Source organism: Durio zibethinus, chromosome 11 (genome assembly GCF_047325235.1).
Source record: "Durio zibethinus cultivar Kanyao isolate XHJ-2024 chromosome 11, ASM4732523v1, whole genome shotgun sequence".
NCBI lineage: Eukaryota > Viridiplantae > Streptophyta > Magnoliopsida > Malvales > Malvaceae > Durio > Durio zibethinus.
Window position 1 is genome coordinate 13,176,124 of NC_143172.1, and position 20,237 is coordinate 13,196,360.

At 29.8% G+C, this 20,237-nt stretch overlaps 1 protein-coding gene across 1 annotated transcript; it reads left to right on the forward strand.

The window, feature by feature from the left end:
- The first annotated feature begins 872 nt into the window (after positions 1–872).
- On the forward strand, positions 873–5,196 carry LOC111290560 (ras-related protein RABA6a-like). Its single transcript, XM_022881907.2, has 2 exons — positions 873–1,306; positions 4,533–5,196. The coding sequence occupies exons 1-2, from the start codon at positions 1,086–1,088 to the stop codon at positions 4,963–4,965; spliced, it is 654 nt and encodes a 217-aa protein (XP_022737642.1). The 5' UTR covers positions 873–1,085; the 3' UTR covers positions 4,966–5,196.
- The last annotated feature ends 15,041 nt before the right edge of the window (positions 5,197–20,237 follow it).

Genomic DNA, 20,237 nt, shown 5'->3' on the forward strand with positions numbered 1-20,237 from the left:
GTAGATTTATTCACTTGTAATTGGTATTGTGAGTGAAGTTAATATCACGTAGTAAAATCAATATTTATATTATTAAATTAATTATTATGTTAATATTTTTAATGATGAAATTTTGATAAAGTTAATGATTAAATTAAAATTATTAATTCAAAATATTATAAAAATTAAATTTATATCAATTATAATATAAAAATTAAATTTTAAAATTTGATCTAATATAAAAATTTTTGACATAATTTGATCTATCTTTTACTATTATTATCATTTTTTCTCTCAAAGATATTAAGGCTTCAATCTTCATGCAATTCAATCTAAACCAAACATTTTAAGAGAATTTAGATTAAAAGTCAAATCGTGTTTAACCCTATAGGGCATTTTGTCATCAAGTGTTGAACGTATATATCAATTGCTTAAACATAAAGGAAGTTCTTCCAAGCAAAAAAAGTTACGGAGTTAGTAGTTTTCTTTGTTGATTGATTTGCTATTTGATTTTTAATGTATTTTGTTTTATTTTCTTTCAAGAATTGGGATATCTTTTGTGGGTGTCACGGAATAGACCATTATGCCCACATCAAGATCTTAAATTTAATTTGGAAAATATGAAAATAATTAAAAAACAAATTTAATTTCTAAAACGATCGTATATGGGATGATTAACCATCATTTCTTCAACAAAATTTTGAATATAGAATTAAACGCATGATACAATCGCCATAGTGTCACAAAGAGGCGGATTAAGGCCCAATGAAAAATGGGTACATCATCACAACAAGAAAAGCGTGCCAACACATGGAAGTAGATGGTTGAGTTGCCCTCAGTAAATTTGTTTGGGAAGATTTATAAAAGGAAGGTTTGGTTGCATATTGATAATCAACATCGAAAGAACAACCAATCATGTCTTTACATTTGTTTTCACATGTAAACAACTCAATACCCTCCAAAGCAAATAGCAGAAACGTACTTGATTTGGAGTCATATGTATGACTAGACATATCATAATGTTCTCAAACATCTTGGTTTCTTGAATTCTTCGAACTTTTTTTTGTTTGTTTTGGTTTTTCTTTGAAGCTTTTCTCTTCTTGTATATGGCTGATTCAGCATATGATGAAGAGTGTGATTACCTGTTTAAGGCTGTGCTGATTGGTGATTCTGCAGTTGGGAAATCAAATCTGCTCTCAAGGTTTGCCGCAGATGAATTTCGATTGGATTCCAAGCCAACTATAGGGGTTGAATTTGCTTACCGGAATGTTAAGATTGGTGACAAAATCATCAAGGCTCAAATATGGGACACTGCCGGCCAAGAAAGGTAATTGAAAAACCTTATCTCCTACCCTAAGCATCTTTTTCAACAGTAGCATCTTTACCTTCGAATCCTTGCTGAAGCTATGACTTGATACACTTTAAATATATACATATATGAGATCATCTTTTAGTTTAATGGATAAAGCAAAATTTTTATAGGAATTAGAAGAATTATTGATCAGTTGGGTCAATTATTGTATTAGTTTTTTTTTTTTTTTGCCTATAATTATTGTATTAGTTGATGAAGATGAATAGCGATTGATTGAACTCACTAAAACTCAGCCAAACCGGACCTATCTAAACTCACTGACTCAGTTTTAGAAACTGATTTTTTATTAGCACTTAGAATTTGAATCTTATAATTAAAACTAAGATTTTAGCACTCTATTAACAGATTATAGAATTCTTAGTAAAATGATATACTTGTTATTATGATGTTGATTTTTTTTATATTTAAAATTATTAAAATTTAAATTTTGTTATTGAAACTAAAAATTTAATATTTTAACAATAAATTATACGAAAATTAACAAAAATTAAAAAATAAAGTATTTAACCTAAAATTAATTAATTATTTTCAATCTGTTTGTCAAAATTTACCTTCTTTTTAATATATAAAGCTAAATGAAAGTTGTTTAAACACTTCCCGTTCCATACATATGCATTGAACATGTGAGTTAACTCAGCCAAATCACATGAACATCTTTCCAGTAACTTGATGATAGTCTGACTACTGGTTCAAAGGAGACTTTTCATCTTAATAGTTAAAAAGGCATTAATTCTTTATAAGAATGTTTCTATTCTAGTGGGACCCAAATTATTATTAAAGACTTATCTTTAAAATTAAACTCAAATGAAAATCCTATCCTCATTAAAAATTTCAGAAATTAAGTTTAGAATAAATTCTACAAAATATTGGTGGAATTTTAAAACTTCTAAAACAATATTAAAATATTATATATGACTTTATGTGAAAAAAAATCGTATTGAAAATGTTTTATGTGATAGTTGGCCCGCACTTTGTTGCAGGTGAAAAAAAACTGAGTACATAATGCTTAAATAAAAAAAAAAAACTGATATTAAACATGATTGTTCAAATATTTTCAATAATTTCAAATAATAAAAACCAAAAAAATGAATCAAACATTAAAAAATTAAAACTTAAGAAATAAATCTGATCTCCTACAGCAGTAAAAAAAATAAAATCTGATCTCTGCTGATTTATATTTGGGGAAAATTTGAGAAAGATTTTACACAAATTAAAAAATTGAAACTTTAAAGAAAGAAATCTGATATCTTGTAGCAGTAAAATACGAAATATTCCCCAAATTCCCAAATTAAAAAATAAATCAAACATTATCCTGCAGCAGTTAAAAAAAGGGCCGCAACAGATTTTATTACATAATCAATTGCTGTTATCCTTAAGAAAGAATAAGCTTTCCGAACTAAAATAAAGGACTACTTATACAACTTCAAATAATATTAAGCACTTAGGCATGCATTTCAACCACCAGTTTTCCTGAAAATCTCACTCAAAACAACATGCAACTCATGCATGTTCCAATGCATGACAAATTTTTGGAACTCGTCAATGAAGTAATGGTTCTAGTCGTAATGATGGAATCTTGCTTTGCCCTTTCTCTATTTCTCCTTTTCTTTGCTTCACTATCACTGTTTCTCATCTCTGTATGCACCAAAAAAGAAAACCAGAAAAAAAAAAAAAAAACATTCAAAAATAATGTCTTTTTAGTTTTGTTAAATTCACTGCTTAAGAACAAACCTATTTTCTATTTAGAAAAAAAACTGAAAATTATTAACCCATTATATTCCCTTCATTTTTGTTTGCTTCGGCTTCTTCAAATTGAAAGAAGCTCTGCAAATTTCGATTTTTTTTTTTTTTGCAAAAAAATTTTTGGGTTGCGTTTTGGAGTAGAAATGTGGAGCAAAGAGCTGTTTTTCAGGATTCTAAAGTCAATAATGACTCTCTGGTTTTCTTTTTGTGCTAGTTTTCTCATTGAAACCAGATAGGGGAAAAACCGTGAAAAACCAACAAAAAAACCGGTATATATGGTAGCCTCAGAATCCTTTGGGATTCTTTTTATATATAGTATATAGATTTTGCTTATTCTAATGTAGTATTTGATATATTTTTTATGGTTTTCTTTTTTTTTTTTAATTTAGAATGTCTTTTTTATTTTCTTAGAATTAAGTGTCCACTAACCCCATTCTTTCTTTTCTGTTTCTTCTTCTCTAGTTTTCTTTGGTACGTTTCCCTGCTTTTTTTTTTTTTTTTTTTTTTTCATCTTTTTAGTATCTATTTTGTTATTTCTCATATTATTATTTTTTAATTTCAAAATTTTCGACTAGCAAAGGATTGAATAGCACAAAAAAGAGAGAGAAAAGTTTTCACACCTGAAACTTTCATGTTATTAATAGTTTTTTCCCTAAATTTTCAAGGATTTGTGGATAATATTTTACATATTTTCTCAATATGAGATAAATTTAGGAAGAGAGTTCATTGTAGGGATACTTGGTTCACGAATTTTAAATTTTGGAAAAAAGAAGTGATTGATAAAAATGTTGAATAGATCAAGTATATAAAATGTAAATAATATGAACAATATATATCATCACTTCATCTAAAGAGGTATTTTAAGAAAGTATGATAAAAACCTAATTAGTTCTAATTTGATATAAAAATTAAATATAATTTTCTTTTAAGATTAAACCATACTTTTGCAAATGTAATTTTTTATGACAAATCACATACGATTCAATTTTGTTATCCTCTTATGCATTTGTTATATTTTAGTTATAATTTAATCCAATACCATATTTTATTACATTTTATATTACTAAAATATATCTATTACAAGGACATGAAATCACAAATAATTTTGATTAGTTTTGTGATTGTAATTAGCAACAAACTGTGTTTTACGTCGAGTATATTGTATTAGATTGATAAAATTACTGGTATATATGAAAGGATATATATATATATATATATATATGCAAATAATAGTATATTTTTAATAATGATTTAGATAAAATATTTTCTAATTATTACTTGAAACAAATAAGAAATTTAATGGTGAGATTTATTTATTTTTTAATGAAAAAGGCATAAACCATTAATAATTATGCGATCTGTTAATAAAATTTTTATTTTCAATTCTAATAATCAAAGTTCAATTATGAATATGTAAGCGAACACTGTTTTGGTACAGGTTTAGAGCAATTACAAGTTCATACTATCGGGGAGCGCTGGGGGCATTGTTGGTTTATGACATAACCCGGAGAACAACATTTGCAAATGTGAAGAAATGGATGCATGAGCTCAGAGAATATGGTAATTCCGATATGGTAGTTGTTCTTGTTGGGAATAAATCCGATTTGGCTCAGTCCAGACAAGTTAGTGAGGAAGAAGGACGAAATCTTGCAGAGTCAGAAGGTTTGTTTTTCATGGAAACATCTGCATTGGAAAATTTGAATGTTGAGGAAGCATTTTTACGTATGATCACAAAAATTCACGAAATCACAAGTAAAAAATATTTAGATGCTAAAACAAATGAAACAGCTAATCTTCATGGCGGAAAAGAAATTATCACTATTGACGAAGTGACTGCAACTAAACACTCAAATAATTGTTGTTACAACTGAATAATCTTTATTTTACGTGTATTTTTATGTATCATTATTATTTATCTTAAATTTGTGTTTTTTACCTTCAAAATTTCCTTGCTTCCTCTTCAATCTATTGAAGTTGGATTGTACCTGAAACTTGAATGCGTCAGAATTTGTTTATGCATATGATGAGTTGGGAATCCATATTCTGGCTTTTAACATTATGTCAATTTTTAAAAATATTGTAATAATTCCATTGATTAATCACTCTACTGTTGTAGTATTTTTTTTTTCTAACCAAGTTAATTGTTTCAATGTAATATCTATCGTCAGGACAAATAAACTGATTTCTGTATGATACTTAGATCAATTTATTGAAGTATAGTTGTCCTCTAACTATCCCCATCCTCAGCCTCGTGCACCGATTGTTATTGGATATGTAAAATAAATTTCAAAATCCCATATATATGAATAAATGGAGTTTTAAAATATAAATGGATTAAATATTGGTTTAGCCTTGAGCATGTACACTTTTTGTTAATTTAGTTTTCAAAGAATTAAAGTTTTCAATTAAGTACTTAAATTTTCATTTTGTCAAGCATTCGATGCTAATATATACTCTAGAGCCAATCGGATTGGTCAAGAATATCTTGATATGTGACATAAAGGTTTTCCTTCAACATTAGCATGAGAATAAAGAGATAATAAATGCTAATTGGATGAAAACCGTAGAACACATAAGCTTTACTAAGCAATTATAAAAGATTATAATTATGAGATTCTTACACATAAAAGCTATGTTTTTAAAATTGTTACTTGTCATTATATTGTCGAGACAAGACATCAATAGTGCTCAACGACCGATAAATATTAAATCTCCTTATTTATAAAGTAACCTACCTCATAGGCTGAAGCATAGTGATAATTGGGTATAAAATGCAAGTGCTTGTTAGATAAATAAGTTCACTAGCCTACAATGAGAATTCTATTTTATATTTCACTCAAGTTTTTATGGAAATGTTATCATGTGTCAGATATGTAACTAATTCTATGACTAGTGGTCATAACAAGTCATTTGGTATGTGAATTGTAACACTTTCATTTCATTTTTATGGGTTTAGGTGCCAAATAACTAAAAATGGTGAATTTGGTTTAACATGATAAACAAGAAGATGAATGAATGATCCAAAAAGATTCATCACCTCAAGTGATATGAGATGATATATCTCACCAGTACTTCACTTAGGCTAGCTTAATAAAATTTTTGATCTAAGCATGATGAATTTAGAATAAATAGTTTATCTAAATTTATAAAATGAACCAAAAGTTGCAATAACTAATATAAAGACATAATACGTAGACACTGCACCATACTCATTGTCTTTTTCAGATATTTGATGAAAGGACTGATTACATTGATAGACTAAACATTGAAAGATAGACTAAACATTGAAAGACTATGTTGAGATTATCTTAACTTTTCAATATTTGAGTGGTCATGATATATTGTTAGATGAATCTCATAATATATTAATATAAGTTGATTATTCTTATTTTGTTTTGGATTTATATTATTTTCAACATATAGAAAGGCTAACAAGTCACACTTAAAAGTGAAATTATTGAAAATAAATGGAATTTTCAATTAAGTAGGAAGTAAGTTAGAGCCTTTAAGGATTTAATTGCAAAGGGTGTAAAAATTATATCGAAGTATATTAGGGATAGAAGATTTAAGGAAAGATAAAAAAAAAAAAAACCCTTTACTTAAAGGGTTCGTTGTCCCTTAACTTTGGCCAAAATTTTATTTTGATCCCTAATCTTTAAAAATTCTAATCAAATCCCCAATTGCCCAAAATTGTCTTATTTTGGTTGTTTCATCTATAAAACCATTTAAATTGATGGCAAATACCAATGAGTGTCATATGATGACGTCAGTTGGCATCTCATATGATAGAGGAGGGAACGAAATAGAACTCTCTTAAAGTTTAGAACCAAAAAATTTTATATATTTAATGTGTATTTTATAAAATATTAAATTTAAAAATGTATTTTTATATTTTTGTTGTAATATAATTTATAGTTATATTTTTAGTTTTAATAGAAAATAGATTTTAAAAAATTAAAATTAAGTTAAAAATTCAAATTCTTTTTTTTTTTTGAAAATTCAATGTCATTTTAAAAACAAAAAAAAAATTATTTTCTATTAAAAATATTATTTTATTCTTAAATCATAATAAAAAATTATTTTGTATCCAAAATATATTTTAAAATATTAAATATATTTTCTTTTCTTTTTTCAAAAACGCTTTATAAAAAATAAAAGAAGTAAAAATAAAATAATTAAAGAAAAATTACAAACTTTATATATATTATTGTGTTGTTATACATAAAATTATGATTGTTCTTAATGACATGAACCATGGTGGATATGACTTTAGTGTCCATGATAAATAATTTTATAAGTATCCATAAGTTGGTATGAAAGTCTAAAAAAGGAGACTATAGGAAGTATGAGTTTACTAAAAGGAAATAATTTTGAAGATGATTCTGTTTGACATCATACTTACTGATATATAATCTCATATTGAATTAAAATATAAAAGTTTTGAAACTTTTATGAAAAGAAAATATTAAGATATAAAATATTTGATAGTTATCTTTCACTAAGAGTAGATTTTGAGGCCTCTTACTTAAACAAAAACAATCACCAAATAGTGAAATAATAAATAAAATGGCAACTTGATTAAGTATATATAATATCTTAATAATTGAATGGAATATTCTTTAATAAAAGAATGCTTATTTGCACATGGAGGGGATAATAAGAATCAAAAGAAATAAAAATCATCATAGTGTTGTAAAATTTAAGTATAATTTTATGAGAAAATTATACAAACTAATAAGTTTAGTACAACTTGTTAAAGTAAAATCATTAAAAAGTTCCTAAATATCTTAAAAGGACTAAAACGGCTTGGTTTATTCATTAAGTTTAGCCAATTGTACTAGAAGGATAATTATATTAAGAATGCATAAAGTATGGAAATAAAATGGTTTAAATTTATGAGTATAGAGTTGTGGCTATAACCAATACCAATTATTTCTTAAAATGACAAAAATGGAACAATAATGTCTTTAGCATATAAATGATATGCAAATGAAAAGTTTAGACATATTAGCCTATCAAGTGATTCTCTAAATGTTAGCCTATGAAGTGATTATATTAGATATCAACTCAACTATGGATAATTATCATAAATGAAAATTAAATTACAAGATATTTAATTAGTAGTACTACAAGTAGAAGGAGTTTAAACCCTTAATATTAGACACTAATAATGGGAACCCAACGTTAAATTAGTAACTTCTAATTACAAAGTTTCATAGATAAAAACAAGTTATTATTATGTGTTTGTAAACACTAGTAAAACTCATTCAAATTTTAGAAACTAATGTGGTTCATTGCATGGAAGAATGAGATTTTGTACTCTTAATAGAGTTCATTATTTAAATGACTAAAGCAATGGAGACATCATGGAAACTTTACTTATATAAACATAGAAGTGGTGCCACTTCAACAAGAAGAATTAGGGTCTCTCTTGTAAATGTTTATGATTGGATAAGCAATGGTCATAATAGTGCTAAAGTGGTTATAAAACTCTTAGAGAAGAAAAAGTAAGTATTATGTGTTTTATATTTTCAATTCTAATACTAAGAGTTGAAGTTTAATCTGCAAACACCATTAATTTCATTAAAATTTTAAGGTATAACACTAATTGAAGGCTTATATTGAGATATACTTTCTTGTATTCGCAATATTATTTGTGTGAAAGTTTAAAGATTAAGCACCAACATTCAAAATTATTGGGGGATTGTTAATAGTTTAGAATTGGTGCATTGCATGTTGGATTGAAAGACTTAATTATTGGTGAAAAGATTTAATTTTTATATTAAATTTATTCATATTCTGAATAATTATGTTTGAATAAAAATAATTATTATATAACAAATGATCATAACTATTTGCATATAAATAGATAGTTCTTGAGGTGAAGAATTATTTTTAGAATTCTACTAGATTGATGGAGAAATCTCAAGAATTATTTCAAATATTTAAAGTATTAAATTTAAGACCATTAGAGTCAAGAACTTAAGATAATTTAAAATAAAATGGTACCATCCTTTGGATGGGCATGTGGGGGTGTTATAACCTTTTTCATATGTAATCAAACTCGAACTGTATTCTAATTAGCAAACCAAAACCTATTATTTAAAGACCTTTAGTCAAACTTAAGAACTCCTTAAAAGGATAGATTCATTAGGTGGCCAATCACACATTAAAAAATAAGATTGGTGGTGAGTCCTTAGGTTGTGTCTAGCTATAGATTTACGGATCTATATGTTATGATAGTTTGGCAACTTCACTAGGGACTTATAGAGAGTCAGGCCATAACATTTTAAATTTATCCTATCTTTTGAGCTAATGGTTTTAAATTGTAATAATTGTGTTATTTGTTCACTAATGTTTTTTTTTCTTTTATTTACGGGGGTTTGAAAATTATATGTTCCTTCACGCACACTATCACATGTATTTGTATTGTATGAGCTCTATACCCAGGCTATATTCCTCTTAGGAGGGAGTAAAGTACCTATACTCTCATGAGATGATAATTTTCACCATGGCTAGCAAAATACTCCCACTCAAATTGAAGCTTTTTCCTTGGTAACCTATGATGGGTGAAGATTGGAATGCCTTACTAATCTGTGATGGACAATGTTGTAAGGAACAATTTGGGAACCTTTAGTGGTCAAAATCATTTAGCCCTGCATATAATCTACACTTAAGAGGCCAGCCTTAAGATAGAGCTATTTCTAGCCATTGATAGATGTAACCCAAACTTAAGATACAAGAAGGAACAATTTATGTGATATATTGATTACTTAACCATTTTTATTTGTTTGACTTTGTGCATTTGCATCATTTCAATTGTTATATTGTTTACATTATTTACATTGTCACGTATAACTTTGTGCATTTGCATCATTCTCATAGAGGGAACATTTGCCACATATTAGTTATTGATAAATTAGATCTCATACCTATATCCATAAAAAGCTAAATTCAATCAAAGTTTGCATCAATTTGTTATGAATTACTCACAAATTGAAAATCAAGTCAAAGGAAGGTTAAAAAAAAGAGGGTAATTGCCTACTTAAGGGCTTTTCTCATCATTGCCTAAGAAAGTTCATCTCGATCTCCAACAAAATAACTTGGCTGACTTATGCAATATTTAGGGATGCATGAATAAATATGGAGGCATAGCTTCACTACTCCAAGTATATATGGACAATAATCTAATCAGAGCCATCCTTCAGTTTTGGGATCCTTTTTATAAGTGCTTCATCTTTAATAAAGCAGCTATGGTACCGACGATTGAATAGTATATGGTCTTACTTTGCTTTGATTTGCCAAACCTAAACAAGATTTATTGGTCAAATAAGGTGGGTTATCATGAGAAGCTTGTGCAAATGCTTAGACATAGCTTACCTCAAGTTGATTTATGTGTCAAAACTAAAGGCGAGAGTAAGGGTACTCCATAGGATTTTCTACAAGATTTCATTTAGGAACATTTAAGTGATGATCAGGGAATAGTAGTGATAGCTATAACTCTATATGGATTAGTAATCTTTCTGAAAGTCATTGGATATGTTAAATTTGCAATGATAGATTTTGTTGATAAATAAAATATAAAGTCAATGCAGCATCGACCATTTTGGCAAAAACCATCCGATCCTTGAATTATTGTCTCAAAAATGGTAAAGGTCAGTTTAATGGGTGTATACAACTACTTTATGTATGGATGAGAGTCACATCAAATGTGAAAAAAGTAAGTTTTCCAAACCATGCCTTTATTCTAGCATTCCAATTAAGGAGTTTTGTTATAGCACATGGCCTAAAACAAAGTCAAAAGAAGAATGGGTTTCATATCTTTGTGCACTTGATAGCTAAAAGATGGAGAGCACCTCAGATGCATCATCATCTAATGTTGTATAGTTATGGGAATCAGCTTTGGGTTTTTTTATTGAGCCTATGGGGCATTGTTACTTATGCTCCAACTTTGGTAAGAAGACAGTCAGGATGTGAACAATTTATCCTAGAAACATATGGACTTAATAAGTGACAATTTTTTTCACTAAAAAAAGGGCTTATAGAAAGATTGAAATAATAAAAAATGCATGTAAACAGACCGTTAAGGTTAACCAGGAGAGGCTTACATATAATGTTACTCCAAAATATGTTATGTGGCATGTAAGGAGGAGCAAAGACATTGTGCTTCCTTAAGAATGAAGAACTAACCATTCTTTAAAACTAATTCTCGAAGATCTTCTGTTGAAAGTAAAAACTGCTAAAAGGAAACTCCAAACTAAAAGAGATGAGCTTGAACAAGAAAATAAAAAAATTAAAGAAAGAAATAAAAAAAAGTTTGAAACTGCAAGAGTAGAAAATCTAAAGCCTTTATAAACAAAAAGACTAATGGAAGGCCTTTTTAATGATTTAGATAAGATGCACTCATTAGTCACACCCGAGCTTGTCTGACTCTTAGAAGAAAATGAATTATTGAAAGTAAAGATGGAATAAAGATAAAATGCCACTGTTAAGGAGCAAAAACATAACTGGATGCTACAAGCGATAGTGGATCAGTGCACAACATAAGTAAAAGTGTTAACTAATGAATGTAAGAAACATGATGAAGAAAGCAAGCAATGGAAAAGCATATGCACAGAAAAACAAAAACATCTAAGGCACTTGTTCGATCAACTATTCACTATTGCAGACAAAGCATCAAAAATGGAAGAGAAAGTGAAAGAATTGAAAGCTGTGGTGCAACCAGTAGAAGCTCATGGGCAATGATTGCTTGACATCCTAGGTGAGGCACAAGATCATTACCATCAAGCTAGGAAGTTCATAAGAAGGCATTAGAATAATGTTTAGGAAATATTACAATTGATGTTTAGGACTTTAGAATATTGTTTTGGCTTTGTTGATATGTAGTCTTGAAATTTTTCAAATTGAGATTACTTTTATCAAAGATAGTTATGTGGCAAATATTAGTACATTCCATTCATGCATTAAAATATCGAACATAAAGCATATCATTTCTAATAATAATACAATTGTGGTACTTAAAGGTCAAGGATAGCTCCACCAACCAAGAACCCCACACAATCAACTCATCAATATAATATAAGAGCTCGAGTTAGACAGATGGAACAAGATAATTTCAATAATTTTGATAAGATAGAAAGAACCGAAGAGAAGCTTGAAGGGGAGTTGAATAAGATTATGGAGGCCTTGAAATAAATTAAACAAAAGAAAGAGTATAGAAGAAAATACTAGCCAACAGGATCATCCATCACAAGATGTAGCTGACCCTCTATATCCTCCTGATTATGGGTTGCATCAAGCTCAATCCACACAAGATGCACCACCACAGTAGTTTACATACCCTGTATGATATACATACCTTATAGGGTATACATACCCTAGAATGCCATCGGTTTCAAATCTAAGGTATTACCAGAGTTATGTAAATCTTGTCTTTACTGAAAAGGTAATAGAACCAATCTAAATCTCCAACTTGGATAGTTTCGAGAAAAAAGAAAAATTAAAAACAAAAGTGATCTAGTCACTAGGGGACTTAAAAGTTGACAAGAAGATGAATATGATTGAAGAAATGTTGAGAGTAATGAAGGGAATTGGTTTTTATGGTTTCATGGATGCTGCTGAGCTTTGTTTAGTCCTAAATATCATTATTCCTCAAAAGTGCAAAGTTTCAGAGTTTGAAAAATGTGATGGAACAAAGTGTCCTATAGCTTACATTACCATGTATTGTCAAAAAATGGTTGTCTATGCTAATAACTGTTAATGCATGTATTCCAAGAAAGCCTTACTGGCTTTACTGCTAGATGGCATATCCAACTAGATAGGACCCACATTCACTTATAGAGTGAGATGGCCTATGACTTCATAGTATCAGCATATCATAGATCTAGCTCTTGATCACTTTTTCTTATAGAATATGAAGAAGAAGGTGATCGAATCATTTAAGGAGTATGCTCAGAGGTGAAGGGACATAGCTACTCAAGTTCAATCACCTTTAATTGAGAAAGGGACTGTAATATTGTTTGTAAACAGTTTAAAATCTTCATATTATGAAAAAATAATAGGGAATACAACAAAAAATTTTACCAACATGGTAATCTTAGGTGAAATCATTGAGAATGCCATTAAGAATGGCAAGTTGAAGGGAGGAAAAACTTTCACAAAAAAAAAAACCCAAAGAAAAAAGAGATTGAAGCTCAAGTTGTGAGCTTTGAAAGACAACAATTAAGGGGTTACCAACCCTATTCACTATAAGGTTACTCCACATACTACCTTACTGTGACCTATACCTTACCTTAACCATACCAATCGATCCCACAATCATCTTACCCACCCACATATCAACCATCTTTTAGACTACAAACTTTTATGTATAGTCCAAACACCCAGCCTTCTACAAAACCCCCAATTTGCCCTACAAACCCAAAAAATGGCTCATGAAAGCCATGGATACCTAAATAAACTCTTATTTGATAGAATCCTTATGACCTATACGGAGCTATATCGAGAACTTTATAATAACCACTTAATTGCCTCTAGCTGTCTAGAGCCATTCAAGCGTCTTATCTTAAATGGTATGATCTTACAGTTTATTGTGACTATCACTATGAAATTGCAAGTCATTCTACTAAAAATTACAATGCCCTGAAGTAGAAGGTGCAATGATTAATCAAAGATGAAATGATAAACTTTGATACATGAGGAATAACAGTGCCAAATGTTAATGGCAATTCATTGCCCAGCCATAATGTAAATGCTTTGAATGAGGACCATAAGCATCGTATAAAAAAAAAGTGAAAGAGATTAAGACTTCTTTTAGTTAGCTATTTGATGCTTTAGATGAGCTGACATGATACGGCCAATGGATTTATGTATTTACCATGAAAGTTATGTACCAAACAAAAAGTGTAAATATCATAGTAGGGTAACTGACCATTTTATTGATACCTTTGAGCAATTCCACCAAGAGGTATAGAAGCTCTTGGATTTCTACCAAATTAAGCTTTATGAAGAAGATGAGACTTCAAGAAATGCTAAATTATCCATGGTCGATAAGCTATCAAAATTAGTTCCAAAACTAGTAATAATTTAATGTGGGGAAAAACCAAAGTCGATCATTGACAAGCTCATCCCCATGTCAGTAACTTTTAAAGTCATTACCCTATTTCCCTATAAGGATTAAAAAGCTACGCCATAAAGATATGGCTATAACATGGAAGTTCAGGGATAAAAGGAGAATACATTTAAGACTGATGCTGCCAACATAATTGGTATGGGTGGCATAACCTAAAGTGAAAAATTCTATACTTCAAAATGTTGAAGAATGCTAAGAAAGAAAAGGCTAAAGTAGGGAAAAAATATAATAAACCAAAAATAATGCTTGAAGAAGAATATCAAAAGCTAGTATAAAAGAAAGAGGCTTACAAATTTTTGAAACTAGTAAAGTATAGTGAATACTCTGTTGTTGAAGAATTAAATAAGATGCCAGCATGAATTTCATTGTTATCGTTATTATTGAATTCTGAATTGCACTTGAACGCCTTACTGAAAGTATTAAATCAGATGTATATAGCACATAATGTATCTGTTGCATATGTGAATCACTAGCTAAAAACTTAGTAATACCGCATTATATAACATTTAGATTCTTTTAGAAGGAAGGAGAAGCACCAAGGCTTTGTATATCACTATTAAGTGTAAAAGTCATATTATAGCCAAGATCCCCATCGATAATGGCTCTGTTATTAATGTCATGCTTATGTCAACTTTGGCAAGGCTACTATTTTGATTACTCATATATGAAAAGTAGCCATATAGTCATCCGAGCTTTTGATGGGACCAGGCATAAAGTTCTAGAAAATATTAAAATACCTTTACAGATTGGGCCATACACATTTAATGTAAAATTTTAAGTGATGGATATCTTTCTATTTTATAGTTGTTTGTTAAGAATGCCATGGATTCACATGGCAAGTGCAATTCCTTCTACTTTGCACTAAAAGATCAAGTTTAATAAGGATGGTCAATTGGTGGTAGTGTTTGGAGAAGATGATATGTTTGTGAGTCAATGATTGAATGCCCCATATATGGAACCTATTGATGAGGCATTAGAATGCTCTTATTGATCCTTTAAACTGGTTAATTCTATTGATAATGGATCTAAAAACCACCATTTTTTAAAGATAGTAGTGAATCAGATCATTAACAAGGGTTGGTATCTTGAAGTGGGGCTAGGTAGAAATTTGCAAGGAATAAAAGAGCCTTTAATAATAATTGACAACAATGAGAGGTTAGGCTTAGGCTATTAGGCAAAAGGTTGGGAGATGAAGAGAAGACAAGCAAACATGAGAGAAAAAAGGATGGCAAGGCTCAAAAGGTATGAATTGGAGACTATGCCACTGGTTATCCCACACCTGTATGACACTTTTAAACTTGGAAGGTTCATGTATCTAGAGTCAAATGAAGATTTTGAAAAGGAACTAGAACTGAGCATGGCGGAAGCATTGGTTGAGTTATCCATCCATGTAATTGGAGATGAAAAGGGGCATGAACAAGAAATGTTGGTCTATTTTTGTCCATCAGCTTACGAGCTAAATAATTAGAGTACCATTGAAATGATTGCTATCTTTGAAACTTTTCCAATGTAATTATGCATCTTAATAGCTTATGCCCAAAGGCATTGGCATGATCTTTTATGTATGGGCCATTTATCTATTATTATTTCAATAAAGATTAGAAAAGATGCATTTTCATTCATTTCTTTTATTGCTCTCATTTTTCATTTTTTCAACACATCTTGCCATCCAATTTTGTTCAATTTTAGGTCTTTAAATGAACATGAGGATAATCATGGTAATTATCAAAGAGTTAATTTTAAAAATTTGGTTAATGCTGATGAACTTGATAACGAATATGATTCTGAAGAATATATATTACTCCAGACTTAATGAGATGAATTGAGCAAAAAAAAAAACCAATTGAGCCTCATCAGGAGATAATTAAATTGGTGAACTTAGAAAATGAGGAGAATAAGGAAGAAGTTAAGGTTGGTACATCACTTTCATCGATAGATAGGCAAAGGTTTGAAGATTTACTCAAAGAATTTGAAAATGTATTTGCTTGGTCTTATTAGGATATACCCAGGCTTGGTGCGAAAATAATAAAACATAGACTACCTTTGAAGCCATAATGTAAACCAGTCTAACAGAAATTGAGATGAATGAAACTTGATATGCTACTAAAGATTAATAAATAGGTAAAAAAATAGTTTGATGAAGTTTTCTTGCAAGTGACCAAGTATCCAAAATGGGTAACATAGTACTAGTCCCTAAAAAATATAAGAAGCTGCGAATGTGTATAGATTATCATGATTTGAATAAGGCTAGCCCGAAGGATAACTTTCCTTTGCCTCATATTGATACATTGGTAGATAATATGACCAGGCATTTTATGTTTTCTTTCATGGATGGGTTTTTGAGGTATAATTAGATAAAAATGGCTAAATATGACATAGAAAATACCATTTTCATGACCATGTGGGGTACCTTTTGCTACAAAATTATGCCTTTTGGTTTGAAAACTGTTAGGACAACTTATAAAAGAGCCATGGTGACATTTTTTCATGGCATTATACATAAAGAGATTGAGATGTATGTAGACAATATGATCACAAAATCTCATGAAGAAAAGATCATGTCACCAACCTCAAAAAATTGTTTGAAAGGCTGAAGAAGTTTTAACCTAAGTTGAACCCCACTAAGTGTACATTTGGGGCTAAGTCAGGAAAGTCGTTAGGCTTCGTGGTCAGTGAAATAGGGATTGAAGTTGATCTAGACAAAATATGTGCTATTCAGAATTTGTCACCTCCAAGCACATCAAAAAAAGTTTGAGGTTTTCTGGGTAGACTAAACTACATTTCTTGGTTCATTTCTTAGCTTACCTATAAGTGTGATCCTATTTTTAAGTTTCTTCGTAATAATAACCCTGGTAAATGGAACAAGGAATGCCAATAGGCTTTTAATAAAGTGAAGCAATACTTGTCAAATCCTCTAGTATTGGTGTCATCTATTCCAAAGAGACTTTTGATTTTATATTTAAAAGTGTGCAAAAAGTCAATGGGATATGTACTGGGGCAATAAGATGAGTCTAGCAGAAAAAAGAAAGCTATCTATTATTTGAGTAAAAAGTTCACAGAATATGAATCTAAGTATTCCTTTTTAGAGAAAATGTGTTGTTAATTAGTTTGGACTGCCAAGAGACTCAGATAGTATATGCTCTATCATACCACTTGGCTTAGAACAAAATTGGATTCAATCAAATATATCTTCGAGACACTTTCATTGTCTGAAAGAATTTCTAAATGGCACGTAATGCTTTTAGAATATGACATCGTATATATGAGCTAGAAGATAATAAAAAGAAGTGTTATAATCGATTTTCTCACAGATTGTGTCATTTAAGATTATGAACCAATGAGGTTAGACTTGCCTAATGAAGATTTGATGGCTATTTTTCAACTTGAAAAAAAAGGGCATGATGATAAGTCTTGGGAGGATGTACTTTGATGGAGCTGCCAATGCCTTGGGACATGAAATTGAAGCAAGTTGATCTCTCCAGAAAAATGCTATTATCCTATAGCAACAAGGTTGAATTTCAATTGCACAAATAACATTGCTGAATATGAGGCTTATGTCATGAATTTGCAAGCTTCTATAAATAAAAAGATTAGAGTATTGAAAGTGTTTGGAGATTCAGCTTTAATTATATATCAACTGAAAGGAGAATAGGAGACGAGAGATTCAAAACTTATCTTATATCATAAGTATATCCTAGAGTTGATCAAGCAATTTGAAGATATCTAATTTGATCATTTTCTACATAAAGAGAATCAAATTACTGATGCCTTGGCTACTTTAGTCGCAATGATTTGAATTAATGATAACACTGATATTCAAGCCATCAAATTAGAAGATAAGGATATACCAGCTCATTATTTTAATGTAGAAAAAGTAAAAGATGGTAAGCCATGGTATTATGATATCTTGTAGTACATTAAGAATCAACAATACCTAGACCAAGCAATTAAGAATAATAAAGAGTCATCCGAAGACTAGCTATGAGTTTTTTCCTAAATGGTGATATCTTGTATAGAATGAGCTGTGATCAAGTATTATTGAGGTGTGTAAATGGGGTCAAGGTGAAAAAAATTATTAAGGAAGTGCATGATGGAATATGTGAGGCAAATACAACCAAACATATGATGGTAAGATAGATCATAAGAGCTAGGTACTATTAGTTGATAATGGAGAGCGACTGCATTAATTATGCTAAAAAATATCATAAGTGCCAGATCTATGTTGATAAGATTCATGCTCTACCGATTGTTTTACACTGGCCATTTTTCATATGGGGTATAGATGTCATTAGTCCTATTACCCCAAAGGTTTCTAATGGGCTTAGGTTCATTTTCATGATGATAGATTATTTCATGAAATGGGTGAAAGTAGCTTCATTTGGAAGTGTGTCATGATCTTTGGTATGCAAGTTCATAAAGAGAGATCATTTGTAGATATGGACTTTTGAAGATAATTATTTCAGATAATGCTAAGAACTTAAATAGTAAGATGATGCAAGAAATATGTGCTCAGTATAAGATCAAACATCATAATTTAGCGCCATGCTGCCCGAAAATGAATGAGATAGTTGAGGCGAAAAACATGAATATAAAAAGAATTCTTGAAAAGATGTTCGAGACATATAAAAACTAGTATGAGAAGTTATCATTTGCTTTGCATGCCTATTGGACATCAGTGTGTACCTTTACTAGGGCAACCTTATTTTTCTTGGTTTATGAAATGGAAGTTGTATTATCAGTGGAAGTAAAAATCCTATCTGTAAGAGTTTTAAGGGAAGTTGAATTAGAAGAGGCTAAATGGGTTCGAGAGCATTATAAGCAGTTAAATTTCATTGAAGAGAAGAGATTGACAATGCTATATTATGGTCAACTATATTAGAGAAGAATGATAAGAGCTCATGATAAAAAGGTTTGACCTCATTGTTTCTAAGACAGGGATTTGGTTTTGAAAAGAATTCTTCCAAGCCAACATGATAATAGAGAAAATTGGACTCCGAATTAGGAAGGGCCATATGTTGTAAAAGGAGCTTTTTTCGGGTGAAGCATTATTATTAGCAAATATGGGTAAGGATGATTTGCCAAATCCTATAAATTTTGATGCAGTGAAGAAATACTATGCTTAAAAAAAAAAAAGAAAAGAGAAAACAAGTGAATGAAAAAGGAAGACTCTAATCAAAAACCCAAAAGGGCGGTTTGAGTCAAAAAGAAGTTTATCTAAGTTGAAAACTTGAAAAAGTGGCTTAAATGAAGAGGGTATAGTGTAGACACCCATTTGTGTTCGGGGTCAACTTTTGTTGTTATTATTATTATTATTATTATTATTATTATTATTATTATTTTCTGTCTTTTTTTTCTTAATTTATTCTGATAAAAAAGGAAATTGAAGGGAGAGGGAATAGTATCAATTCCCCGAAATCAAGTAACAAATTTGCATAAAACCAAGAACCAAATTGAAGGGATTTAAAGCCTAAGACTATTAGTTAAATCGGACAGAATCCAATTTCAAGATTCAAGCCTGGACTAAATCAGTTTAAGCCCTAAAATTTCTACGGGAATTAGCTATAAATTAAGTGCAAAAATCATATAGAAAGGACAAGAAAAATGGGTGGAGAGTCTGGGTTTTGGGTTGATATTGTTTGGTCAATTTTGTTTAGGGTTAGTTAACATTAGGTTTTTGAGTTTGGTGAGAAAACAAAATCATTAGGAATCTTTGAAAAATCTAAAAGAGGGGAATTTTCTAGAAAAATTTGGGGAATTTTTGGAAAAAAACTAAAAAGTTATGGAAAAATCTAGGTTTTGGGTTGAAAGTTTGAATGTTTCAGTTGAATTTTTTAGCAAACTTTGAAGTTTTTGATCAAATTTCAGTTAGTTTTCTAGAAATCGATGAGCAAACCCAGTTTTTGATAACTTATTCTGGGGTTTCTAGAGAAAAGGTAGAGCAAAAAAAAGAAACCTAGAGAGAGAGAGAGGGTTAAAGGAATTTGAAGAAACGTTGAAACTTGACTTTTATAC